This window comes from Vanellus vanellus (genome assembly GCF_965231255.1).
Source record: "Vanellus vanellus genome assembly, chromosome: 23".
In the NCBI taxonomy this organism is placed as follows: domain Eukaryota; kingdom Metazoa; phylum Chordata; class Aves; order Charadriiformes; family Charadriidae; genus Vanellus; species Vanellus vanellus.
This window is the reverse complement of record NC_138928.1, coordinates 1,535,013-1,562,502: the sequence shown is the minus strand read 5'-3', so window position 1 is coordinate 1,562,502 and position 27,490 is coordinate 1,535,013. Positions and strand designations below refer to the sequence as shown.

General features: G+C 55.9%; 1 protein-coding gene across 1 annotated transcript; it reads right to left on the bottom strand.

Annotated features, from left to right (window-relative positions):
- Nucleotides 1-1,186: 1,186 nt before the first annotated feature.
- Nucleotides 1,187-27,490, bottom strand: ADORA1 (adenosine A1 receptor). The gene is made up of 3 exons (XM_082494392.1): nucleotides 27,390-27,490; nucleotides 26,578-26,966; nucleotides 1,187-2,289 (listed from the first exon to the last, which is right to left on the bottom strand). Exons 2-3 carry the CDS (start codon nucleotides 26,916-26,918, stop codon nucleotides 1,656-1,658), a joined length of 975 nt encoding a protein of 324 aa, XP_082350518.1. The 5' UTR covers nucleotides 26,919-26,966; nucleotides 27,390-27,490; the 3' UTR covers nucleotides 1,187-1,655.

Genomic DNA, 27,490 nt, shown 5'->3' with positions numbered 1-27,490 from the left:
AAGGGGACACCCACCAGCCCCATTGCCCATGCTACACGCGCGTGACATTGCTCTCCACAGCCAGCTAACGAGCCACCCATAAATCTCACCCACCCACGGTTCTTTTCCTCTCCGCACCCCCTCCCAGCCCCAGCGGGAACGTGCTGCCCTCGCTTTGCCCACAGTGACGTCCAAGGGGCACAGCCCTCCTGGGGCAGGGGAAGGGTTAGCGGAAGCGTGTTTCCAACGGGAGACTGGTGAACAAGGGATGCTGATAAGAAAAGAACCCCAATTAACTCGAATTAACTCTTCCCACCACCACTTCAGCCCTGGAAAAGATGCTGCTGCAGAGCCAGCGCAGCTGCCAGCACCTATAGGGACCGCAGAGCTGGGTGGGGGTGATGGTCCATCTCCAGCCACCCCCTCCCCACTTTCAAGTGTGACCAACGACACACCCTGCCCACGGGTATACCTGAGGCAGATGTTTGGGGGTGGGAAAATGCCCACATGGCAACATCAACACCAACACAGTGTCCTGCAACTGTCCCCCACTGACCCCCGAATAGGTGCAGGTGCCTCTCTGCTCCCCCGGGCCATGGAGGTGACTGCATTAACCCACAACATTTGGGTCAAAAGGGTTTGGCTGCACAGGGAGGGTGGTAGGGAGAGATGTGGGGGAGATGAGACAAACAGGGGCTGGGAGAGACTTGCTACTGCTTCGTGCAGAAGACAAGCAGGAGAAAAGAGGGAAAAATGACTCACAGCCAAAGTAAAAGGAGAGAGAAGAGACATGGAAGGGACACAGCTCCCTGGGTGCAGCTGGCAGGGGTGGTAGGTTCCTGCTGGATCCACGGGGAGCCATCAGGGCAGCAAAGGCTACTTCTCGCAGAGTACTCTGGGGTTATGCTTAAGGGTTTCCTCTCCCCTCTACCTACCTCTCTTGTAGCGTCGAGAGTTGGAGACTGACCTTTTGCTCCATGGGGATGGTGGGTTCATCGCCCTGTGGGTGCTGGCATTGCCATGGGATTCCTTTTCCTATCTCTTCCCGCGTCTCAGCCCAGCTCACCTCTCCCTGGATATGGAGGGGAAAGAAAGGGCTTGAAAACTGCCAACTTCAGAGCTGCAGAAATCACGTTGCCCCAAGGTTCCCCTGGTTCTCAGCAGCTTCACTCCCACCAGGGCACCCCTTTGCCCCAGTGCCCACGTACCCCCATGGGTCCATGGATGCGGGGTCCAATGCGTGGGGTACCCTCAGCATCGGTCCAAAGAGACAGAGGTCTCCATCAATGGCAGAGGACCTCCTGGGTGGTTTTTATCATTTTACTTTATTTGCATGAAGATAAACCGCGTCTTTGTCTGTACAATTTCTCCTTAAATACTTGGCAACGCTTAAAAAAAAAAAACCACAACAAAACAAAAACAAAACCAAAAACAAACAGAAAAAAAAAAAAAGAAAAAGGAAAGGAACAGTGCAGGCTACAATATCAAAACAGTACGATGCTTGTGAATAAATAACCCCCAGGGGCAGCTGGGGGACACGGCTGTTCGGATTGCAATGGGGCTGGGGAACCCCAGCCCTCCCGGGTCCTCACTACCCCTTCCCCTGACAGCAGGAACTGCGGCCAGACGGGGACCGGGCTGGGCATGGAGGACCCCTCTCTGCTCTCTCCCAGCTCCTAGTTGCCCAGCTCAGCCGTGGTGGTGCTGGCGTTTTTGTTGGTTTTGCAGCAGAAGTACTGGTTCCAGATCTGCAGGAAGGCTGTCCGGAACTTCTTGATCCTGAAGGCGTAGACGATGGGGTTCATGGCCGAGTTGCCGTGGGTGAGGAAGATGGCGATGTAGGTGAGGATGTGCGGCGTCTCGCAGGATGGGCAGAACAAGGTGATGCAGTTGAGGACGTGCAGAGGGAGCCAGCTGAGCGCGAAGAGGAAGAGGACCAGTGCTAATGACTTGGCGATCTTCAGCTCCTTCCCATAATACTTCTGGGGGTCGTTGGAGCTGGAGGAGACCTTCTTGTTGAGTTGTTTGCGGATGAGGTTGAAGACTTCCAGGTAGATGAGCAGCATCAGCAACAGGGGAGGCAGGACCCAAACGAAGAAGTTGAAGTACACCATGTACTCCATGCTGATGACCGTCTCAAACTGGCACTTGATGACAAAGTCCGTGTGGCTGGCGTTCGGCTCCTGAGTCCTCCGCATCTTGTTCAGGTTGTTCCAGCCAAACATAGGGGTGAGTCCCACCAGAAAGGAGACGATCCAACAGCAAGCAATGGCCACTGCTGCCCGCCGGGGCGTCACCACGCTCTTATACCTGTGGAAGAGACAACAATCGCAGGAAAGAATTAAACATAAGTGGGATGGTCTGCCTGGGGGTTAAGACTGCTCCACGTGGGGTGGCAGTGCCCGCGCTGCGATGGCATGATGCTCCTCACTCCCTTCCTCGGCAATCAGTAACAGCCCTGATAGGCGTGTTAACCGGCTGGTTTCTCCGCATGTGCCCTGGGGAACCTCTCCCTGTCTCCCACCACCACCCAGGGATGGGCAGAGACCTCAGACATGATCCTGGAGCTCTGGGGGTTGATGCCAAGCCAGGAAATGCATTAGCATCCTGGAGCATGATGGTGTGTTCAACCCTCATATCTGGGGGGGGGAGAGGGGGTCATGTTGCTCCTGCAGCCCACCTTCCATCTGACCACACTGCACCTGGAGCAGCAGGTCACCCTTTCCTCCCCCCATGCACCAGTGCTGCCGGCACCCTGTCCCAGACAATTCCCCCTGCGCTGGGGGAGGGCATGGCCAGCAAAAGCATCCTCTGGGACCCGCCAGGCTGGAGGAAGGATCCGCCGGGGCTAATGGACCCCTGGGGAAGCTTCTGGGCACAGCCTGTTTCATTTCCTAATGTGCTGGGCCGATCGACAAAACCCTCTCTCCTAATGGGCCGGCGCCAAAGGATGGAGGAGGAGGAGAGCGGTGCTGTGGCTGGGCTCTGCTCCCTCCCCGATGCCACCGGGGAGCAGGCCAGGGCTGGGCTCATCTCTCCAGAGCTCTCCAAGCGGGAAGTGGAGCCTGCTAGATTGATTTTTTCCCCCTGGCCCTCAAAGCAAAGCTTCTCCTTGGAGGCCGAGACAATTCGGAGCCCGAGTGTTATTGCTTTACACTGGAAGGGATTGAACAAAGAATGTTTTTCTGACTGTTTGCTGGGTTTTTCAGTGATGCAGGTGTTAACCTGGCCATGGGGACCATGGGGAGATGGCTGGCAAGCCTGGATCTCCATCCTGATACTCGGAGCTCCCTGCTGTATGTCTGCAGCCTTTACCGATGGTGGAAAAAATGGAGCATTTTGGAGTTTTTTGATACAGCGAAGCACCCAAACCCACTGTCCCTCCCCTTTGAAGGCCCCTTCTCAAGACCCATCTCTTGGACAAGGTGTCAGGGTAGGAGTGTGGAGGGGCACAGGGTGGAGGGGGGACCGTTGGTCCCCAGGACCCCAGAGCGTCAAGAGCCACCAGTCCCCCACATCCTTCCTGAATGAACCCCCCTTAGGTCTGGGAAAAGATTCCCAGCAACCCGGAGGCAGCCAGGTCCCGTGGGAGGGAGGTGGCAATGCGGGTGGATGCTTCCTCTGAGAGCCGAGGCTGGAGACAGAGGGTGATTTATTCCTTCTGGAGAGGAGAGAGGGCAGGAGACCCTGAGAAAGATGCGGGGCAGGGAGAGCTGGGGCACGGGGAGGATGAGGGGTGGTGGGAGAGCACCAGCGCTGGGGGACAAGCGAAGGGAAAGGCGGAGGGGGAGCATGGGAGCAGCGGGTAGCAGAGGGATACCAGAGGCTCCGGTGGGGCTGGCCCGTGCAACCCATGTCACCGATAACAGCCCCCTGGGGAAGGGCTGATGCCCCACTCCCACCTCCCCAGACTCGAGCATCTCAGGGTGTGGGGAAAATAGAAATAACAGCACCACCCCCACCCCCATGCCCCATCTCCCCGCTCACGGGGGTTTCTAGGGTCTTCTGCTGATTTTGCTGAATGCGCCGTAGTCCTAGGTGCTCCCCAGCCCGCAGAGCCGTGCAGCAGCGATCGCCAGAGAGACGAGGCTGTTGAGCAGCAGTGGTGCCACCGTGGTCCCCAAACATCCTCCCAGGGCTTGCAGCCAGCAGCTGGGCATGAACCCGCTCCCAGAACACCCACCCCTTCTCCCCCCTGCCCCTCATGGCTGGGTTTGGGGAGCGCAGGGACAAATTAAACACTGAGAACCCGTCGTGAATCGTGAACCATGAACCAGGGCTGGGTCAGAGGACACAGTGTTCACTCTTGCAGCCAAGACGAAGGGGATGGGGAACGCTGCAGGGGACCCAGCCTGGACGGTCCTGGCCCCCCGTAGCTCCAGAACATCGTGTGTTGTTGCAGATGGTTATCAGGACAGCTGTGGAGGTCGTGCAGACCTCAGGTCCCCGGGTGCACGCCAGCCCGCATGGTCCACAGGGTGTAACACACACATAGCAGAGCAACCACCCCACACGCTGCCGGCTGCTCATCCACCTCCCCACCTCAGTGCACATCCCTCCCACCTCCTCTCCCACCTCCTCGCTCCACATCCGTCCTTCCTCGCTGCACATCCATCCCTTCTCAATACGCATCCATCCCTTCTCAATACACATCCATCTCTCCTCTTCACGGCACATCCATCCCTCTTCACCTCACATGGATGCCCCCACCTCGCCGCGCCTCCATCCCTTCTCCCCGCCACACATCCGTCTCTCTGCCATGGTTCACATCCATCCCTCCTTGCTGCACGTCCATCTCTGCCACCTCGCTGCGCATCCCTGGCCTGACACCCACAAGGGTTCGAACATCAGGACCTGGCTGTCCCTGCTCCTCGCTTCGCTGCGCAGTGTGAGGTTTAAGCATGGCACTGCAGAAGCAGCCGGCAGCTGAGAGCAAAGCCTGTCTGTGCGTTCCCCTGCACGTGTGCGTCATGGTCACAGGAATCACGGCTGAACCCGAAAAATATATAGAACATTTGGAGCTGGGGCTTTCGCTCCCTTTGGTCCTTCAAGCATCGAGCCAAAGGCAGAGGCAGCTGCAGCACCCTGCAGGGAAACGCGCCCACTGCCCCCCGTCAGCCCTACACGCAGAACGGCAAAAGCCATAAAATGAGTCTGAATTGCTCCTCCGTCCACCCCATGGGGTCCGACCATGCCGTTCTCATGGGGCTCAGCTGCTACGAAGGCTGCAAACCCCAGTCAAAGGAGGGAAATGCAAGATCCCACCTAATGCTCAACCACATGGCACAGGGGGTTTGGTGGGGGACAATCAGCAGAGGGGTGAGGGACAGACTTTGCTGTTCCCATGTTTCTGCCTTGGTTATGCCATAAAGAAAAAGCTTTTCTCATTTACCTCATTTTGCATTAATATGACAGGGCTGGAGTTTGGGACGGGTCTGGGAGGCAGAAGCACCAGATAATGCTGATAATGGCTCACAATTAATAAATAATCTTATTTTTGTCATCAGCATCGGAACAATTGCTAGCATCATTGCGATTTTATTACCACTATTATTTTTATTAACAGCTGTGACTAAAACATCCATAATAGTCATTGCCATCATCATACAATTTGGGTTTGTTTCCTTTGTCTGTGCGGTTTTAAGCCTGACCATAATTGCTAGCTTTTCCTCCTGCCCTCCCTCACTGGCGGTTTTTGCGCCATCCCTTCCCCACAGAGATGGGCATAGCCCCAAGTCCTGCTGGACGCCCTGCTGAGGCCAGGAGAAAGGAGCCTGGAGGAAGCACAGCAACTGTCCAGCCCCATCGATATCCTGGGGAAATGGGCTGGGCAGGAGCTTTGGTTTGGTGTGAAGCAAAACTGCCTTTGAGGGTTCGGGAAATAATGCAAAGAGGCAAAATATCAATTATTGACAGAGCGCTGTTTGCATCCCCAGAGGAAGTGCAAGAAGCGATGGTTGGAGGTAGAGGCAGACAAATGGTCCCCAAGGGCTGCGTCGAGCTAACGGGGAGACATGGAGCAGAATCCTCCAGGGAGAGATACTGCCTTGTGATGGGACACTCCAGGAGATGCTGCAGCCAAACAAAGTTTCATGGGCTGAGGATGGAGTCGCTGGGGAAGATGCTGAGGGCCCTTTCTCTCCAGGAGATCATGAATGCTCTCCAGGCCCTCACCTTAAGGACACTATCCGCCCTCCTTTCCCTTTGCTCGTCATTCCCCGACCAGATCCAACTTCTTCTGCCACATCTTGATGTGCCCAGACCTCTGCTGCAGCCAAGGGAGCCCAGCTCAGCCCAGGACCTCCTCTTTAGGTGTCTGGCACTGGGTGTGCAAAGCCCTCGTGGTCATCCAACGTACCAGGACACAGCTGAAAACAAATGGAGAGTGGCATATTCCTTGCATTTCTATTGATTTGACTTTTGTCTGGGGCTCTGTCCCCCCAAGAGAGAGACGAGGGTTCATTTCCTAGATCCCACAGCTTAATCCAAATCTAACGCTCACAAAACACCTCATCTTGTTTGGGTTGAAAAAGCTTCAAAGGTCTGGTTTGAATGACATTTGTTTGGTTTTTCATATTTCTCTGAATATCTTTTTTGTCCAGAAAATACTTGCCGTTGTCCAGCCAGCCCCAAAGATGCGGCTTTGCTGGTCCTTGCTCTGGTAGGGCTTATTGCAGTGCAATTCCCGGGGAATTAATTCGCTAATGAAGGCAGGCCATCGCTAATGAAATGAAGCTGGAGCCAACATGGTAGGAGGAAAGGAGGCCAAGCTGACATGAAGCTCATCTGCATTATGAACGCAGCAAGGAAAAGCAGCCAGGGCATGTCCTGATCTAATTGAAAATCTCTAGGCAAAAGTGCTTTGATCTCAGAGCGTTTTGGTTTCTGCTCCTTTTTTTTTTTTTTTTTTTCCTGGCTGTATCTTTGCTTTCAGTGTCCTGGAGGCCATTGGGTGGGAAAACTCAGCTGTTGGTGTTCAAAGCCGCTCAGAAATGCGGAGCTGAGAAATGCAAAGTGGCATCTGAGTTCTGCGAGGGACATTCTCAGCCGTAGCTCAAGGCTGGGATGAGGAGGTCACTGGGCACCCCCAGAAGGTGGGAAGTGCTGCAGAAGGGACACTGTGTGACAGAAGAACCCTGATCTCCTTTGTCGCCTCTAACCCTGCACGTGAAAAGTTTATTCCTTCTTCAGTCTCTTGCTTTGGTTATTTTCCTCCTTCCCTTCAGATCTCTTTTGCACTTTGTTTAGGTAAAAACCCCAAGTTCAAAATCTTGAAGGTTCTCAAGGATTTGAAGGTGTATTAAAAAGTCTAAAAAGGTCTGTTAGAACTGGCATAAATGTCTCTTAGCACCAACGTCCCCCTTGCATCATTTGACTGCATCTCTTATTTGTTCACTTCCCTCCTACGTGACAGTTGGGAGCTTTGCTACTCTTTGGGGTCAAACACCAGCTGCTGAGACCTTCACACTCCTGACAGCTCCCATTGAGCAACTGCAGCAGGTCAATGCTAGTGATGGGCCCACGTTGTCTGCTAACATGGCTGGAGCTGTTGGATGGTGCCCACCATGAAGGCATTTCACACCCTCCTGCATCATCCCAGCAACTCTCACAGCCAGGAAGGGGTTTGACAGGTGGCAACGACACAACCGTGGAGGTGATGTGAGAAAACATCTCCTGGGCAGAGGGGTGCTAACACCATTTCAGCATGTTGCTCTCATGGTCACATCACTTCTGGTTTTCCACCTTGGAAGAAATGTGGGTTTGTGACCTCTAGTGGGTACGTCACCGTGTGAGCAACGGCTTTGGGAGGGACAGATGTCAACCAACATCAGCCAAAGGTGGTAGCTGGATGGAGCTCTCCATGACAGCCTGCTCCTACAAAAGCTGGGAAGGGAAGAGATCGGCCCTGTCAGCATCTCCTCTAGGATCCACAGGAGATTGTCCTGATCCCAAAGTCCCAGACTTATTGCTTGTCAGATGCCATCTGTCAAGTAAAGATGTAAAAAACTGGTCCAAAAACCCATGGAGAGTCTTTCAGGTGAGCCAGAAGAGTGTGTCTTTCTGCAGCAAGGACATTGGTGGCGTTTGGTGATAGAGCCCCTGTCCTGTATCAAAATAGCTCAGCAGCCTCCACCAGCACAGCGTTTCCAGCCTGACACTGATGTCCTACCACAGAGACACTTCCAAAGGAACCAGGAGGACCCAAGGTGCCCTGTACACTGTTCCCTCCCAACACCTCTGGTTGGTTGATCTGCGAGAAATTTGAGCTGTGGGAGAAACCCGAGAAGTGCCAGCAGGCCCCTGGGACAAGAGGGGACAGGGGGACGTGGTGGGAGAGGACAGGCCAGGTGGCTGCAGCAAGGCGGTTTCCACCATCCTGGCCTCAGACTTCTCGTGTGACCTTGAACTAATTTAAAAGGAGCTGAGGAGGAAAATCCCCGGCTGGCACCGTACCCACGTCTGTTTGCTCGGGATGAGCGAGAGCTCAGCTGGAGGGGACAGTTGGGTGAGGACAATGTCGGGTTTTCTTCAGGTCACTCTTTCGATGGGGCTGCAGCAGGTTCCCATGGCAGGAGAGGCACTGATGGGAACAGACACCTTTTACGCACCACCCATGTAGATGGGGCTGCATCCCAAATCTCCACCTAGAACCTCTCCAGCATCCATCAAGCCAGACCCCGGGCCAGGTCTGCCTTGCTCCCATCATCACCAGCCGCCCCAGTCAGGAGCACGCACTGGGACGGCCCAGGGCACCACAGGAGAAGGGCGCTTGGCACTCCCTGAGCCGTGTGTTGCAAGAAGAGATGGGGGCAGGAGGTCCAAAGCTGGGAAGCTGTGAGGAGCTCTGGGGATAGGTGTCCCCAAAGCGCGCCAGGTCCTCCCTGCCATGCTGCTGCAAGTTCCCCTGTGTGCAACGAGCCGTGATTTCAGAGGTCACGGCTGCCACCGCAGCTGGAGCAGCACCCTCTGGAGGAGCACAGCAGGTCTGGGACCACCCCACCGAGAGTCAGAGAAGGATTTTGTCACCATATGCTGTCCTTTCTTCTTGGCATCAGCCTTGTGAGCAGCTGGCACCTTTCTAAGCCCTATGGCTCAGCACACACGTCATGACCCAGAGTTACAGCAGCTCAGCACCCCTGGCTCAGCAGAGAGAGGATCTGGGCACGTCCAACCCACTTCTTTGAGGACGTCTGCTCCCAAAACGCTCTGGGTCTCCTCCACTGCAGCGAGAGGAGACAGCCCCACACCACGAGGCTGCTTAATGCAAACCTTGTCCAAAGCCACCACGAGAGAGGCCGAAAGCATGTGCGTGGGGGGTGTAAAGATCCATAAGTGCGCTGGGTTGTGTGTTGCCACTGAAGTTCCTCCCGGTCCAGTCTGCATCCGGGGTTCGGTTTTACCATCCTAAAATGGTAGCTCTCTGCGTAGGAATTATTCTGCAACAAGTGACTGCAAAGCGCAAGCAGCTACGACCAGGCGAAGCAGCTGGCAAGTCCACCAAATGATTCTAACTGCTTTTAATAGCCAGTAATTCTTTAATGGATAAGGGCGAGGGTGATTATGAGGCTTATGAGAACAAATCCATCCTGCCAAAATTGACTGGTCCCCACACACCCAGACATGGCGTCCCCAGGGCTTTGGTGAGTGCTTCGTTTAGCGGTGGGTGAAGCTGGAGCTGGCCACAGCTCCAGCAAACAGCAAGAAAGCGACAGAAAAAAAAAAAAAAAAAAAAAAAGGAGGTTTTGCGCTTTGGGCTTTGTCAGAGCGGGTTGTGCAGGGACCTGGACCGTTTGCAGCCCTCCTGGACCCCAGACAGGGTCTGGGGAGATGTTGCTGCCATGGTGTGGGTTCAGCCTGCCCTCACGCATCTCCTGGGACCTTGGAGGCACCCTGGGATCCTTGAGGACTGCAGAGGCATGCAGGCACATCCAAAAGCAGCCCTAGGAACACAAGCATCCCTGCAAGAATCAGGGGAAATAAGGTGGAAAAGAACTGTATGGGCTAAAATACCTGGAAATGGGGAATGATGCTTCTACAGGGCAACCAGGCTGTGCCAGGGGGTCTTCACCTCAGACTGGTTGTACAAAACATGAGAGTCCGTCAGGGATGTCCATCTGGTGGACGGCTACAAGTGTGGGAAGAGGTGTCCTCCCCTGGCTCCAGTGGTCCCTGGTGTGGACCCAGAGGCCAGACACATCCCTCCACCTCTGCCACTCTCTTGACGCCACCAGCCCCGGCGGGTCCAAGCCTCAAAGCACACATCACAGCTCAGCCCACCTTGAGCTTGGCATGTCCCATGGGGCAGCATCACCCACAGCCTCATGAGGGCTTGTTTCCCTGCTCCCCTATCGCCATACACACACCCACACCTCCCACCTGGTTTTTGAGTCTAAACCTGCCAAATTTGGGTTTTCCAGCTAGAGGACTGAGTTAAATCTTTGCCTGCTGAGCCACAGAGTCTTATGACATCTCTGGTCCCTGGGATGTTACGAGCAGCCACAACATCACACCAGCCTGGATGAGTTAATTGCCAAGCAGTCGCGCACCCCTCCAGGGGCTGCTCCTGACCTCGATGGAGAAGTAGCTGCTGGCTGGATCTCTGCAGCCTTGCTTCGCTCGGGATGTCTGTACCGCTGGACTCCCCGGGCTCTGGCGGTGAATCACAGCCCATCTTTGGGAACAAACCACAGGCTTCCAGTAACTGCAGAGCTTCTTTCAGATCACTTGCTCGGTTGTCCTCATCTCAGAGGTGGGATGTGAGTAACCTCCGTGGCGGCTCCACCGTGGATCAGTGCCTACAGCTTCCCCTTGGGCATCCCAGCGGCTCCCATGGTGACAGGGTGCTGCATGGGGAAGGGGGAGCTCGGGAGGGCTGGAGACTGCAGGGAGGGAGGATGGAAAGCACAGGGACCTCGTACACGTCCTCGTCCTTCAAGCTCTGCCCCGGGCGCGGGGTAGACACTGCTGTTGTCCAAAGAAGGCAAAGGAGCGTGAGTTGTCCGGCGCTGCTCAATGAGAAAAGCAATTTTTCTCACACCCTTCAAGCAGCATCCTTCACCCCGGCAGCAAATATAAATCCTTTCTGCCCATAAAGTTAATCTTGTTTTCAAACTGGGTTTGGTTTACAGCCTGTGGCTGGATCCTGACGCGTTCTAGTGCTCCGTCACTGCGTAAGCAGCAATTCTCAGCGAGGACCACTCACCCGGTGCTCAGCCCCCTCAGCCCAAATGTGGGTGGGTGGGGGTTAAGCAGGGGGCTGGGGACTCCCAGGGCATCCTACGCCTGATGGAAACGATGATTTAATTCATGCCTAGCGGGGAGTGCTGCCCACGGCATCAGGCAGTCCCATCCCATTTGGGATGGAGGGTCTACCTGGGGTTAGAGGTTACCCTGAGCGCATCCAAGGGTGCTGAGTACCCACGCTGGGGTGTCCGTGCTCTGGATGTGTCACCCCTGTGAGGCTGTGTGACAGTCCTGAGGGTGTCCCTGCTCAATGGGGTACGAGTTGCACCCAGCCACAGATTTGCTGCCTGCTTCCTTATGGGGTCAGAGGCAGGATTCGGTCTCCCACACCCCAGCGGCTCCAGGTCCCCCTCCCAGCTCCACCATGTGTGGTCACAGAACCTCCAGGATTTTCCTGGATCGCTGGCTTCTCCCTCCTGGACCCCAAAGTAGGTGTGAGGGAAATGATTTAACACTGTTGGCAACGGCTGCAAAATCATGAAACAAGCTGCAGAATCTCAGAACTAGGGGGAAAAAAAAAAAAGTGATGTTCTGTCTTTTGGCTGCTGGTTTCAAGCAGCAGTATTTTTGAGCATTTCTCTGCAATGCAAAGCACGAGATGTGCTGCTGCAAAAGAGAAAAGAAACAGAAGTAGAGATTCTTCTGCAGCAACAGGACCTTGGAAATTAGGGCATGTAGAGAGGAACAGCCCCATCCGTAAGAGATGGGGGTGAAGTTATGAAAGTTGGCGACATCGCATGATGGGCATGATAGACTTGGTTTCAGTGTTACCCCTGTACAATAACTTTACTGGACATTTTCGGTGTTTAAACAGTTTTGTTGTCAAAAATAGAATTTTGGTGTGTGAACACCTCGTTGGAGAGGAGTACGGGTCTGAGCCTGAGGGCGGATCCTGCATGACCCCATCACACAGCTGAGCCCCCGCTCTGCTGGGAGCAACCCCACCTCCAGCAGAAGGCAATGTCTGCAGGGCGAGAAGGTTTCAGGAGGAGCCACTCAAAACCCACGTGTGTCCCTCTCTGGACAGTGTGCTGGAGGTGTTTCTCACCCAGCATCGCAGTGGGGAGATCAATGTGCTTGGCCAGGAATCTCAGGTCATCTGCCCTGGCCATGCCGGACTATCACCCTGTGGATCTGGCCACCTCAAAGGCTCTCACACATCAGCTCTGACCCTGTCGTGGCCATTAGCTGGGAGCTGATTGCCCAGGAGCTGATCCCGCGTGTCTCTGCGTGTCTCTGCGTGTCACTGTGTGATTAGAGAAGTCAGGGTGGGGTACTCATGTAGTACAAAGGAGAAGGGATAAAACACAGCTTTGGCTATATCTGCAGTGTAAATCCAGGACTTTGCTGGATAAAAGCAGTGGTTTTTTTCTCTTACTATTTGTATTGTGCTTGAATTTTTCTATGCATTGTGTATTTTTGTTCTTTACGCAAAACAACCTCTTTGAAATGAGGACTCTCAACATCAGCCCCCCAAAATGGAGAAGGGAGGGGGGAGAGGGGAGGACGAAGAAAAAACGGAGCTCTAAAAACCACTTAAAATGCCAAATCTATCAAATGTGGCCTCTATGAGAAATTGAAATGAGACGGCAGATAGAAAATGCCCGGTGCGATTGGGCTCCAAGAGCCTCCATGGCTCATACTCCATCCCTCAAAACGATGCGGCTTGCCGAAAGCCGGCCGTGCTAGGAGGAAGACGCCAGCTAAGGAAGTGCCTGGTGCCATCTGTACAGCACCAGGGCAGGTTGCCCAGCGCCGCCGTCCTTCCCTGCCTGTCACCATCATGCCCTGAGAAAGCCGCTAAATCAAAGGACAAGACGGTACCCAGAGGAGACCTCCAACCAGGTGAGTCTGAAAAGCACTGAGAGCCATTAAAAGGCAGGAGCAGATTAGAGATCTCAACTGGAAGGGAAATAAGAGGGGTCTTGAGACCTGCTGTTGGCATTTCATCTGCATTCGACAGGACATCGAGCTCTGCTCCGCGGAGAGACCGGAGGGAGGAAACTGGAGATAGCATCTCCCGTGAAGAGGCATTAACCCAGCCACGAAGCAGGGCTGAGGTGGGTCTTTATCTCTCCAATACAGAAGGACACGTCAGAAAAAGAGATAATTACATCTGGAACAAGAGATTAGTATCAGCTGTCTTTTAATTTCTTGGGTTTTACACTTCTGCTCGCTAACCCGACTCCTGATTTTGCAGTCAACAATTTAACTCCTCAGTTTCTTAGGCCACAACTTGTTATTGCTGTCCAGGATCCTCACGGCACAATTTGTCGCTGCAAAGGGAACATTACCCTTCTTGCATTTCGCCCAGTTCAGGAGATTAGTACATTCAAGGCTGAAAAATTGGCTGAAAGCTCACAAAACGAGGGAGGTTGTTTTCTCTGCCTAATGTCTAAATGAGAATTAGGAGTGCCGACGAGATCTACTGTTTCTAAACCTCAGAGGACACAGTAACCCAAAACAATCAGTTCAGCGTCTTCTGTCCAATGCATATTCCCCCTGATTAAAAGATCAATTTCAAAAGCAAAAAGCAGTTGCATTTATTTATTTATTTATTTATTTTTTGCTAATGAGTTGGCTATATACTTATACGTACTTTCAATTAGTCAAAATCATGGGGGAGATGCCATTCCGTGCTATAGTTGACTTCCAACTTCTGTCCAACGCAACTTGCCACAAAAGCATGAGTAAAAACCTGTGTTATTCACCCCTCTGCAACACCATAGAAACGGAAGAAGTGAGGATCAGAGTACATATGTGTCAAGCCATCAAGTTATTTATGTTGGGATGAATCTGTCCAGGTCTGTATATCTTGATCAGCCAATGAAATGCCAAATTGAAAGTGAAGGCTCCAGTTAACACCGCAATCAAATGTTCCCTCACCGCAGAGAATCGATCTTTCGCCAAGAAAACAAATAAAAAGTGCAAGTGCAAAGCAAACCTGAAGTTTATTATTTAAACTCTGTTTCCTCTTTCAGATTTAAGAGATTATTTATTGCCTTGGAGGAAAACTGATTGAACTTTTTTGCCTGGAAGGAAACAGCTCAGTATTTCCATCAGGATGGCGGCGAGAAAGACCTGAGACCCAAGACCAGGAATTGCAGCAGAATGCATCAGCTGGGCATAAATTATGCCCTGTGCATCTTCCTAATTACTCTGCCAATTAAATCCAGGCAGGGAGCAATGGGCAGACGCAACCTGGGTCTGCCCAGGCAGCCTGGCTGGTGCAGGGCATGGAGATGAAGGATGCGTGGGCCAGGCAGGACCGAGTCCTCCCCAAGCATGAGGACTGTGCCTGGTCCCTGTGAAGCCTGAGAGGGACCCGGCATCACCCTTTCCTGGAGGGCAAGGGACATGCGGCGGCGCAGGGAGGTCCCCAGGCTGCTGGAGATGGAGGTGCTTTGCTACGGCTGGACCTGTGGCACTTAGGGACCTAAGGAGGGTGGCTTTTGCATCGCCCATGCTGCCAGCATCGTGGCAGTGGGTGTAAAAGCAAGACGGGGGTGGCTGCTGGTATGAGGGCACCTCGAGCTCTCTGAGCTCTCCCAGCCGTGCTGAACGTGGGGAATTATCTCCCTTAAAATAAACCCCGCTTGCCTGCACCCACGCGGGCGTCCGCCTTTGCCGCGTCCATCTGGCCGCGCTCTAAGCTCTCTCCAGTCTCGACCGCTCAGTGCCGCGGGTGAGCAGAGCCGTTTGCGCTGAGAAAAAATGAGCATCTCAGTGTTGCGTGTTACGAGGTTTAACTCACTCATTCTTGTTACCAGAGCAGAAAAGAAAGAAATCATTTCATCTGTGAGACTGTGCTAATTATGGCTATGTCTGAGACAGCATTTCCCAGCATCAGCCTCTCGGTGCTTTCGGAGAGTTTGTAGCATCATTCCCGCTGTGAACAGATGGGGAAACTGAGTCGCAGAGGGGGTCTATGACGTGCCAAGCGAAACAAGATGAACTGAGTTGAATGAGAAAACATTCCCGGCGCCAGGAGCTGGCACTTCCCTTATTTGAAGGAGGCCAAGAAAAATCATCCCCGTCTCTGGATGCAGGGAGAGAAATGGCCCAGAAAAGGCGGATAGACAGCCATGCCAGCAATGTCCTGGGTTTCTGTCCTCTGGCCCTCCTTTGAGGAGCAATGGAAAGGTGTTGTTGTCACCCCTGGCAGTGTCTGGGACTGGAGGATGTCATCTCTCTGCCTCTGTGTCCCTGTGGTCCTGCTCGGGCATCGCTGGTACCCAGGTGTCTGCATGCGCCATGGCCGGTCTCAGGCACAGTGTGGACGGAGGCTGGTGAGGAAGACAAGGGAACGGGGCTGGGGAACAAATCCCTTTCCTCCTCCAGCTCCTTTTTGTGACCAGAGACTTTTGTTCTTAACAAAAATCCAACCAAACCACCCAAGACTGCAGCAGATGCTGAAAGTGGTTCCTGCTCAGCCCCAGCGGCAAAGCCCAGGCAAGGAAAGGATGGGGGGAAGGATGGAAAAGGCGGTGAGAGATGGGGCAAGGGCGTAAGGGGGAGCTGCTGGGACCTACTGGGCTCAGTGCAATGAAGGAGGAAAAACTGAGGTGCTGCAAACCTGTCAGTGGCTGATCCTGCTCTGCATTGCCCTACATCACCAAAAACGTTCCTTCCTCCCCTATTTGCCCCCCATCACCCATCTGGCCCTTAGCCCATAGGCGATTGCTGCCTGTGCTTTATAGGAAGGACGATCCCAACCCCTTGGGGTTATTTTATACTCTCTGGCCAACAGCATCACCAATGATGTCTCCTTAATACCCAGCCCTGCCCGGTCAGCCGCCCTCCGGTTGGAAAGGCAGCTACGTGCCCGGCGGCATGCCGCGGTGGGGCTGGGTGTTGGTGGAGCAGGGGGTGCTCAGCTCATTGCTATTCCGCAGAACGCCCCGCTGGCTGTGGGGTTTTTTTGTGGCCGCCTTGGAGACCATCAATCGCTCTTTCTTGCAACTGGGCATCCCGCACAAGAGCGCCGCGCCTGCCCCGGCAGCTGGGCAGCCGTGCTGCCAGAGAAGGCATCTCCCTGCCAGGAGCCTGGGCAACCTCTGGGACGGCTGGTTTCCCGTTTCACGGGCTTGAAAGTTCAGAGCACCTTGGATGAGATGTGTTCCAAAAGGACCGGCTCCCCGGGACCGCTCCTCCCAGCCCATCAGCAACCCTCACCCTGGGCTCTCTCTGGCTCTCAGCTCCTTCATCCATCCCTGCTGTATCCAGTGGTATCAATTTGAAAAATCATTAATTTATCTCCAGGATAAACCAATATTGTTTGCATTAGCTCAGCTGTGCCAGCTGTTGTTTCCCCAGGCTCTGAGACCCCATGCTGTTGTCCCCAAAGGGCACAAGCCTCTCAAGCTGTCCTCGTCCCTCCCAGGAGTCTCTCAACCTGTGTGGTCTCCTCCGTGCTCCGTGTCCCGCTGTCCGTAGGGACCGCTCCCCTGGGCTTCCCTCACACCCCTGTGGGCAGGACCCTGCAGGGTTTTCCCCTGCCCTTCCTCCAGCCAGAGGTTGTCTTCCAGCCCATCAGTTTCTTTCCACTCTGAAATGACTCCCATGTGTGTCATGAAGAAACTCATCTCCCAGGTCATTTCACCACGGTGCCTCCTCCACATTTTCCTCCTTTTTGCCATCCTTCTCCGTGTTGCAGTGACCTTTCTACCCTCCCTGCCTCCACACCAGAACATAGACCTGTCAATACGCCGCCTTTCTGAATTTCAGACCCCTCTTGGCTCCCTCACATCTGCTCTGATGGGTCCCACCGAAACCCGTCTCCATGCCGAGGTTCGTGCTGTGACTCCTTGGGCTGAGTCATTCCTCCCTGCTGTCAGGCTGATTTGGAGCACAGCCATTTGGATGCGGTGGCTCCATGGCCCCTGTCCCTGAGCCTCTGCCCAGCCCTGCCTGCTCTGCCTTGAAGGGCCAAGGACTCGCAGGTCCCAGACCACCCAGCCAGGTGGCTGCCATGTCCCCTCAGAGCTGGTCCTCATGTCCAGTAGCCTCTTGCGTTTGGGTACAAGCTGCTTTGAGATGTCCCGGACAGGAGATCTCGTTGGGTCTGGCCTCACTGACTGCAAACTACAGCTGTGGGTCTGGGAGTCCCTCCAGATCAGATTTTGAAAATGCAGTCTGGTGGGCTTTGTCCCAACTGTCTCCATCCAAGCCCATGGCCAAAATCCCCTTTCTGGTCAACAAAGTCAACCTGGAACTTTTAAGACACAGTTAAGCTCATCCTACCATGGGGAATGGGTTAGGCAAACCCCGCTGCGATGCACCCTGGGGTGTAAAAGGAGCTAAGGGTGGCTCAGGTGTTGGTGACACATGGCACATATCTGACCAGACCAAGACGGAACACCACATGCACGTGGCAAAGGCTGGGCAATGACATGGAGACCAGTCTGTGGTTCCAGAGAGGGTGGCTGGGGAGGGGGTTGGTGCCAGCTCCGTGGCAGAGGAGTGCCTGAGCGCGCCTGCACACCCAGCCCTGACCCCCTGAGTCACTTATTTCTGCTCTACCGCCTGCTCCAGCCAGCGTGGAGCGGAGGTGGGCACTGTTTCAGCAACCAGGTGATGATGACACCTCTTGTTGATGGAATCACATTCTTCCATCTAAGGTGCGGGGAAAGACGCAGGACCCCCCGTCAAAGGGTTCCTGCATGCCCTGAGCCAGCACCAGCACTGGATGGTTGTGGTGACGGCACACAGCGTGGTGAGCTGGTCCTGACTCACTCCTGACACGCTGCCTGCAGGGCCAGGCTGGGCTGGTGGGGACTGGGCAGGTTGAATCAGCAGCTTTTGCTTTGGCAGGCCCTCCTTCTGTAGGGTGTTTCGCTTGCCTTATTGCCAGCAGCTGCACAGGGTACTTGGAAAGCACCAGCCCCGGTGTGCACCACCATCACCTCCACCAACCCAGCACCCTTGGAAACACCCCAGTCCCTCCAGAAAAGGGAAAACCATCTCCAAAGTGCTCAGTGGCGCTGTTGGAAGTGTCACCACCTGTCTGGGTATTCCCAGGTGTTTCTCAACCATGGGTCTGATGGACTATTGTACCGTGGACGCAGGACCATCACTCACCTGCAGGGAGGGACCTCACACTACTCACTGTAGACACCTTGCTGTCCATCCCACCATATCTGGGTGGCCCTGGCTGTTGGTGCTCCTCACCTTTTGCTCAATGGGGATCCCATGGTCAGTTTATATTGCCATGGGATGAGGAAACGCAAGCTGGCTAGTGTCCCATCTGTCCACTTTGTAGAGTAGACCCTCTTGGGTTGATGGTACCCGACACACCTGGCTCACTGCTATGGAGGTGGCAGAGCCTTGCTGGGTTCCATCCACCCATCTCCAGCTGGTTTGATGTTTGTGCTCCCTGCAGGATGGATTCATGGGCAGGACCCCTTTGCTGAGGGCATCGTCCCTATAGACGTGTCTCAGCCCCTCTTGACTTTCTCAGTGGATGGAGATACTGTCACTTCTAATCAGCACCGATTGCTGACAAGAGTGACTTTTGGCATTCTTGACTCCAGACTCTGCAGATCAGGGACCTGCAGCCCAGGAGGACCATTTGGCCTCCTGGATAACCCTGTTTCATTGAGTTACTCCTACGCAGATCACCGTGGCATGGGCTGGGATCATGGAGGAACCTGACAGGTGCCCTGGGCCCAGCCATGACAGCTGAACACTGCACAGTGCATGAAGAGAAAGGCCAGGTTGTCTTGGAGTATCTCGGCTTCCATACCTGCTGCACCCCAGCCTCTGTCCCTGCCTGGTGGCGTCACCCTGATTGAGCCACGGTACTGCTCTGTGCCTCAGTTTCCCTGTCTGCAAATGCGCTATTGCCCTTGCTGGGAAGATGCCTTCAAATTTACCGGTGATGCACTGTCAAGGGTCGATGCTTTAACTTGAAAATTGGTAGAAACGGGAAAAAAAAAAAACCAACGGAAATATTCCTAGAGCATGATTTTGGGGTGTAGCTGGAGAACACCAGCAAGAAGGAGCTGGTTTTCATTCACCTGCACCGCAGCGCAGGCAGACGTAAGCTGTGCCGAGGGGACAGATGTCGACTCGCAGATAACGGGGTCAGGGTGAAATGATACCCCGGACAGATTACCCAGCATGGGGACCACGTCTTGCCCCGCTCAGAGATACAGGAGCAGGGCTGGGATGAGCCGGGGTGCTGCTGCTGCCCGGGAAGCCCATCCAGGGTCTCCGGAAGCCACGCATTTCCCCTTAAACTTTTAATCCAGAAAATTTGAGAATAACCCCAAATATCAGCAAATCCGGAGCATCCCTGAGTAGGATTCATCACTCTTCTCCCCTTCCCTCTGCGCCACCAGGAACGGGAGCATCCCAGGGTCAGACCCTCGCTGCATCCCAAGGCGGGGGACACCTGCAAACCCCAACGTATTCCCTAAGAGCCCAGGGGCTGGGGACACTGCTTACAGCCCAAGTCGCTTCCCTCTGGCTTGGCACGGCAGCGTCTGTAGCTTTCTCGAGTGACCTGATTTTGCGTCTGTCGGCAAACATCTCGTGGCGCCGCTGCAGCAGCTGTGCGCGCTCCCGCCGAGCCTAATCCAGACATCCCCTCGCCGAGGGAAGAGCCCTCGTGGCTTTGAGCTCTGACTTAGCCTGTTCTTGGCTGAAAATCACTCCGCGGATCACAGTCGTGCTGAAAACCGGCTCACCTGGGTATTTACCAGGATCTCGAGAACAATATAACCCGCTGGTAAAGCCCTTCCCGTTTCTAAAGGCTCTGAGTATCTCTCTGATACCAGAATTGGGCTCCTGGTCCTGGACCGGCACAGCTCGTCTGTGCACCCCACATCTGGTTCGAGCAGAGCTGGGTGTGAAACGCTTTCTCTGATTTAGCATCACACGCTGAGCTGGTACGGGATGCTGGAAACCGCAGCTTGGAAACTGCCCAAAGTCTCCAGCAAACCCCTCTGGACTGTGATCCTTTTATTTTCCGTCTTCGCTCCTGAGCTGCCTGCTCCTTGGGAATGAAGGTCTCCATCGCTCACCCTCGTTTGCTAAAAATATACCTGGCGGAGGGCAGTGAGGGCAGAGAGAAAGTCACTCTGAGAAAGAGGTGGCTGCAAAGACCTGCCAGCACCCAATATTTCTCTGGTTTAGGGAAAATGGGAACGCTTTCCTTGGAAACGCAGCCGCCTTTTGCGGGGGCAAGGCCTGTAAGGACGGATGGCGTCTTTTCGTTGACTAACAGAGGTTGAAAGAAACCTAGATGAGCTCCTGGGTGCGAGATCCCCCCTGCAGCTCTCCGAGCTCACGCTCCCTCCCGGCTCTGAGTCACCTGGATGCTTTTCAAATGTTTCCTCCAAATTTTAAAAATAAGCCTTGGAAGAGCCACGGTTTGGTTTATTTGCTTGCCTGGCTGGGCAGAATCGCTTGCTGCTGCCCTCACTTATCATCTGCTGTTTTGGCCAGGTTGGCTAGGGACACGTCCGGTCACCCTTGCCTCCCCAGGGACACGCGAAACCCCCCACCTGACCAGCAAATTGCCCTCAGATAGAGCATACGTTTCCTTTTCTTAATTTCATCCCGTTGCTCTGGGTTGAAACCCTCATGACAGCCTGAAAAATTGCTTCTGAGGTTCGATACCTCCTCATTTCTCTGGGTACCGTCCCCAGGGGACCAAGTCCCACAGGCACGGGGACCACCACGCACCCCAGCCTGGTCCGAAACCTCCCCATCTCCATCCCGGTCACATCTGCTGGGTCTCGGAGCCCAAGTGTCCGGGGAAGTTTCCTGACCCTTAGTGTTGGGAGTGCTGGAAGGGTTTCCCATGGGCCCTTAGGTGCTTTGGTGCCTGGGAATTTGAGCCAAAGCGGGGTTTCATCCCGACGTCCTCCTCATTCCCCTTCCCACAGCAGCAGGGTGCCCATCGCTCTCCTGCCACGACCCTCCATGAACTCTCAGTGGAGGAAAGAGGGGAAAACTGTCTCAGACGCGTGTCCTGCTCCACGACCCAGCTGGCCGAGGGCGACGAGACTTCCTCGGCTTCCCTGTGACCCTGCCCCAGCTGGCCCCATGCCTGTGGTCCTTGGCAGGCCTGGAGAGAAGGGGAAAGAGCGCTGCAATCCCGGCAAGAGCCTGAGCTCAGGCAGGGACCTCAAAAACAGCGGGGTCAAGATGGGGAAAGCTTCCCCCTTCCACCACCAGGTCCATCCAAGAGCTCGCAGGCAACCTGCAAGTCCTCCTCATCTCCTGGCTTGCAGGCACTGCGGTCCAGGGCCGAGGGATGCTCCTGCCATCCTTGAGCTGTTTTATCTCATAAGGGTGAGGACAGAGCACTTCTGACCCATCAGGAAATGCCTGCACTGTCCACAGAGCCACCCACAGACCCTGCTTTACCCCGGGTTCTCCCCCAGCCTCCTGCCCCGGCATTTCCTACCAATTTCCAGCCCAGTTTGGTCTAATTTCCACCGCTCTGCAGCCTCAAGTGTGCTTTCGAAACCTTCCACGACACACAACATAGCTCGCCCGTGGCGGGATGCTCCTCGGGATGCCGTAGGGTGGGAAGGGCAGGCTGGGGGGGGGGGGGGGCACCCCAATGTCGAGGCCCAGGGACAGAGGGTGGAGGTCTCTGTTGTGGAGTAAGAGACCCCACGTACAAGGTCTCTTGCTACCAGTAGATTGCTCCAGTTTTTATCTTCCTGGCACACGTTTCAAAGCGTTTGAGGAAAGCGCTGGTGGTCCAAACGAAGCGGACAAGGCGAGGACCCCCAAGGACATGCCAAGACAGGACCAGGCTGCATCCATGCATCCAGCATCCCCAGCCAAGGGGCTGTGGTTCAGCGTGTCCTGAGGATACCGACTCCTTCTGCCGTGGCCCTCTCCAAAAAAGCCCAACGCAGCATCTCAGAGCAGAGACGGGGACCCCCTGGGTCAGCAGAGGCGGGCGCCGAAGGAGCTACATCCCCCCACAAACATCCCTCCAGCACCGTCCCCTCCAGCATCCTGCCACCAGTCGCCGCCACGGGGATGCTGAGGGGCCGGTTCCTGCCGGACACCCCCGGTTGGCTGCTTCCCCTCCCTTTGAACTCGTTTCATCTTTCCCGAGATGCAAGAGGGAAGTTTGGACTGGGCTGGGGGACCCCGCTGTGCCTGGCTGGGGAGGGGGATGACAGGACAGGGGTCCTGCCTTGCCACCAACCGAGGAGGAAGGATGCAAAGAGGGGAGATGTGAGCTTTTCCACCAGCATGAAGGCAGCAAACCTATTTTAGGTGGTTTCCAGCTGTTCAGAGCAGTTCCTGTGGAGGCTGGGGAGTGTGGTACCCTCCGCTCCAGCCTGCTCAACCCAAGTGATGTTCCTGCATCCCTCCAGAGTCAAGAAAAGGCCACCTGGGAGGAGGCAGCATCCTTCAGACCCTGGCAGCCAGGAGGGATGCTACCCAGGGGTTTGGGGCTGCAGGACAGGGTTCGGTGCGATATTCCAGTCCCCCGACCATGCCAGCTATGCACTGAGTTTACCTCCAAGAGCAGGAGTAAGGAGCTGCTAACTCAGAGCCATGCAAGACCTCTCTCCATCCCACAAAACCTGCCTCTGCCTTGCACGAGTGGCCCACGTTCCTCTGTGTTTCTGTGTCCGTGGGCAACACAGCCACCGGAGCGAGGAGGATCCTTGAGATGGAGCATCGGATGCCGCTTGGGCATCTCCCGCTGCCATCCCAAGACACATTACCGCTGTCCCAGGGCACCATTTGCTCAAGACATGCTGCCAGCAAACAGCTACGCCCGGGGGCCACAAAGCTCCCGATCTCCCCCCAGGGCTCGTTCTCCGGCCGGGAGCATGGGCAGCGGACGGGTCCATGTGTTTGCTGGAAGAAGGAGCAAACCTGTAGGCTGTTCCCCCAAGCTCCCAGTCCCTGGGGCCGGAATGTGCATGGGCAACCGGGGGCCGAGCTGCGATACGCCATGTTCCCCCCTCCCTGCCGAGCTGTGCTTCCAGTCCCTGCGCTGCCTAATTAAATAGAAAGCCTGGAAAGCCCAGTGCTGACTTTGCTTCTCTTTCAGACAACTCTTCCCAGCCAACAGTCCTGTTGTCATCTCCCCCAGTTGACCAGTACGTGACAGGGACGCGGAAACCCTTGCACACCCCTTTACAGAACCCGAAATGCAAACGGTGACTCGCTGGGGACCACCCGGAGCGGAGATGGCGTTGGCGGGGTGGTCGGCAGGAGGACGGAGCAGGGATGCACGGATCCTCTCTCCTTGCTGCTCCCAGTCCCTGCCGGCTGCCTCTATGAAATGCGTTTAATTCCCTTCCCTGCTGTGCCCTCTCCCCGAGCCTCGGCGGAGCCAGGGCTGCCTCCGAGCAGATAGCGGGGCCGGGGGACGTGGGGGATCCCGTGCACGACAGCCCACGAGACCCCCTCGGCCACACCGGGCCACGTGTGTGTCACGCCGGCGAGCATCCGCCCCGTGCCAGGCTTATCTGGGGACTTTCTTTGGCAGAGGAGCGGGCTGCGGCGCGCACCGCCGTCTGCTGACCCTGTCCCCTCTGTGTCTGACGTTGGCTGGCCCCATGCCGGAGGGGGGTGTCCCTGCTCCGCGTCCCGGCTGCCCAAGGGATGTGGCTGGGTCGGAGATCTCCCCCTACATCGCTCCCCACCTGCCTGCAGGTCTCTGTGGGATGCCATCACTGCCCAGGACTGCTTCTCCCCGTGGACCCCCGGGGAATTAGCAGTTCTCCCTGGGGTCTGCCATGCCCAAGCAGCCACGCGTGGGCACGGGGCATCTCCTCCCCCTGTGCCGTTTCCCCTTAGCCCTGCTTGGGGAGGTCCCAAACCCACAGAGACGTGGCCCCAGAGCCCAAATATAAAGCCGAAGGGTGATGGGCTGAGGGGGATGCTTTGCTAGAGAGGAAGTTGGGTTCTTCCAGAGCTCCTACGATGGACACGGCCCCACGGTGGGTGTCCTGCCAGGGACCCGAGTCCTGCCGAGGTGCCGCAGGCTCTCAGCACCCAGCACCCATCTGCACACCAGTGGGTTCGGCGTCACGGTGAGGAACGACACCACGAAGCCGCAATTTGAGCTGTCAGCACTGTAAAAATGTTTTCAGTATCGTCTTTCAGCATCTAACAACAGGCTGGGAGAAACTTGAAGCATTTGAGATTCAGGGAATATTCTTTAGTGGCGTTTTCTGTCCTGTTTGCCATCTCCAATGTTGTGCTGCTGCTGCTGCGTCTACGCCACAAAATCACCTAAAATCACCGCATTTGGCAACTGCTGGGAATTCACACCGGGGAAAGAAGGAAACAGCCAGGGATAAGTGAACAGGAGATCTGGGGAAGCCAAACTCTTCTTGCTGAGGCTACGAAGCCTTTCCATATTAAAGTAAGCTACAAAAAGTCAGCTGAAAATCTCACCGTGCCAAGCGGTCGGGCACGAAATGGGATGACCAAATTCTGAGTCAATATTTTATGAGAAAAACCCACCCAAACTATATACAGGATGGGGGGGGGGGGGGGGGGGGAGGGGAGAGGAGGGAGTGGGGCTCTAACTTATTATTGTTCCCAGAAAGCTGCTGGGCTCAGGGCAGAAATCTTTGATGCTCAGAGGCAGCAAGGGAGGAAAAAAAGACTGGGTTTGTTAGAAAAATGACAGACGTGAGCCAGGCAGCGTTGCTATGTATAAAGCCTCAGTCCTCCCACACCTGAACCATCCCCACGGCGCAGGGGATGCAGGAGGACCAAAAAAAGCACCGAGAGCAATGACAGGGTGAGAACCGCTTCGGTTACACCGACGGACTGAAAGACGAGGATTTTGCAGCCCGGGAAAAATCACACTTAGGGAGGAAGTTGGGAACAGCCTGCGAAATCGTGTGCGGCAGGGAGGGGGTGGGCAGGGACCGTGGTTTTATCCTGTGCCCCCTCCTCTGCCTCATGCTCCTTTGCCGAGCAGCCTGTGCCGGCCATGGCTGGGGGAAAAATCCCCAAAGCAACAGATCTCTGGCCTGATCCGGAGGACTGGGGGACAACGAGCAGTCCCGAGCAGTCAGTTGATTCCGACGCAGGTGCCTCCTGTCCCTGTATCCCTCTACCAGAAGGTGATTTCTGCTCCGGGAAGGGTTCTGCGCTCGTTGAGGTCTGAGCAGCTGCTAACACGAGGGGGTTTGGTACCTTTTGAGGGGGTCTTTGTGCTGATGAAGGGTCGTGGACCCCTCCAGCAAATGGGCTGGAGCCCGTGTCTGAAGTGCAAAGGCGTCAGTGGGGTGACACGAGCTGTGTGTGTGCTCAGCCCTCCTGGTTGGGATGAGTTTTCCGGTAATGGTCTCGGCAGCGGGAACCTTCCCCAAGCCGACGAGGGTGGCAAAGGTGTCCCTGCAGCCCGGGCACGTCCTCGAACAGAGCAAGGGGGACCAGCGACAGTGACTACACAGCGAGGGGCTGAGCCAGGACGCGCGGGCTGCACGCGAGCAGCACTGACACTGGGTGTCACATCCCCTTCCAGCCCTGCTGACACTCCCGGTCCCACCGTGACACCCCGGCTGCCTCCCCCCCAGCCCCAGGGGCTGCAACACCGCACCGGTGGGGAGAGAGCCAGCCACGAAGTGGTTAAATATCTTCTCCAGGAGCAGCAGAGTTCAAACAAAGTGCATCCATATGGTTGGACTTGATGATCTTAAAGGTCCCTTCCAACCTCAGCAATTCTACGATTCTATGATTCTATGATCCCCCCTTTATGCCCCACGGTATTTGCTATGGTCGTGGCTTTGACAACAGATACAGATGATGAGTAGGGGAAAAAGAGGGAGATGAGTCATATGTGGGACAACCCCATAGCCAGGGGTCTCTCCCGGGTGAGCCTGTCCCATAAGATGCGCCGGGCTGTCACCTCTGGTTCCTCAAAACCCCAAAGCTGTGTCCCACACGTCCTTGAGCGAGCAAGTTATCAGCCCCAGGCTCCTGGGCTCCCCACAGCAAGGGAAAACCTGGGCTGAAGACAAATCTAACCTCCCCTTTCCACTCCCTGAAGCACCTTGGCGGTGCTCTCCCATCTGCGGTAGGACACAATTTGTCCCGGCCACAGGGACTCCGGGAAGGGCTGCCGTGCCCTGGCTGCCGGTTGCCACAGTGCAATCTCTGCCTGCACACCCGGCACTCCCCTGAACCCCCAATCAAAGATACCGGAGGCTTCGGACTGCCCCCCCCCCCTCCCCCCCCGCAGCCCAGCCTGCCCCAGTTGCTTCTGTGGTCAGATGGGCCCAGGGCAGCAACGTGGAGGAAGACCCTTCTCCCAGGGCTTCTCCAAGAGTTTGGGGCATCCTCACTCCCTTTTAACCCCCACAGAAGCCACCACAGAGGTTGTCCGATGGGTTTTCCTACCTGACGGGGATCTTCACCCGCAGGTACCGATCCACAGCGATGGCCAGGAGCGCCAGGATGGAGCTCTCGGTGAGGATGAGGACGGGACAGGCCACCATGAGACAGCTGTAAAACTCCGTCTGCGGTCCGATGTTGATGATGATGGCCAGCGGGATGACCAGAGCCCCCACGGCCACGTCGGCCACCGCCAGTGAGACGATGAAGCAGAAAGTGGCATCCCGCAACGCCTGGTTCATCTTCACAGCCCAAATGACCAGGATATTCCCTGGCACGGACACCAAAGCGATGAGGACTTCGATGGAGATGTAGGCAGCCTGGAAGGCTGAGACGGGGTGTGCCATGATGCTCCGGTCCTCCCCCCCCAACTCACGCTGGGGTCCCTCGGTCACCTGCAAACGCACAGGGATGCGGTTGGCAACTGGCATCGTTAAGCCGGGATGCAGGGGGGTGGGGGGGTTGGGAAAAATAACCCTCTCCCGTCTGTGCCGTCCCCTGGGGCTCCCCCCCCCACCACCAGCCCCCCCCCGCCCCCTCGGAGGCTCATCCTGCACCCACCTCCATCCCGCTTCGCAACCGCTCCGGGGCGAGCGGGAGCCGCCGGGGAGCCCCGGGGGGAGCCCCACCGCCCTTCGCACCCCCCACGCCCCCCTCCCCCCGGCACCGTCTGCCAGAACCCCCCGGGGTCGGTGCAGCCGGAACGGTGCTCCCCCCACACTCTCCGTCCCAACTGCTCCCTCCCGCCCACCCCGCACCGCGCTCCGGCAGCAGCCGCCCCCGTCCCCCCCCGCCCGGTCCCGACACCCCCCCCTCACCTCGTCCTGTGAGCCGAGGGCTTGTTTCGAGGTGTGCTCACCCCAAAATAGCAAGATCTCTTCACCCGCAGGGTAAGGCGGGGGACATGCTGGGGGAGAAG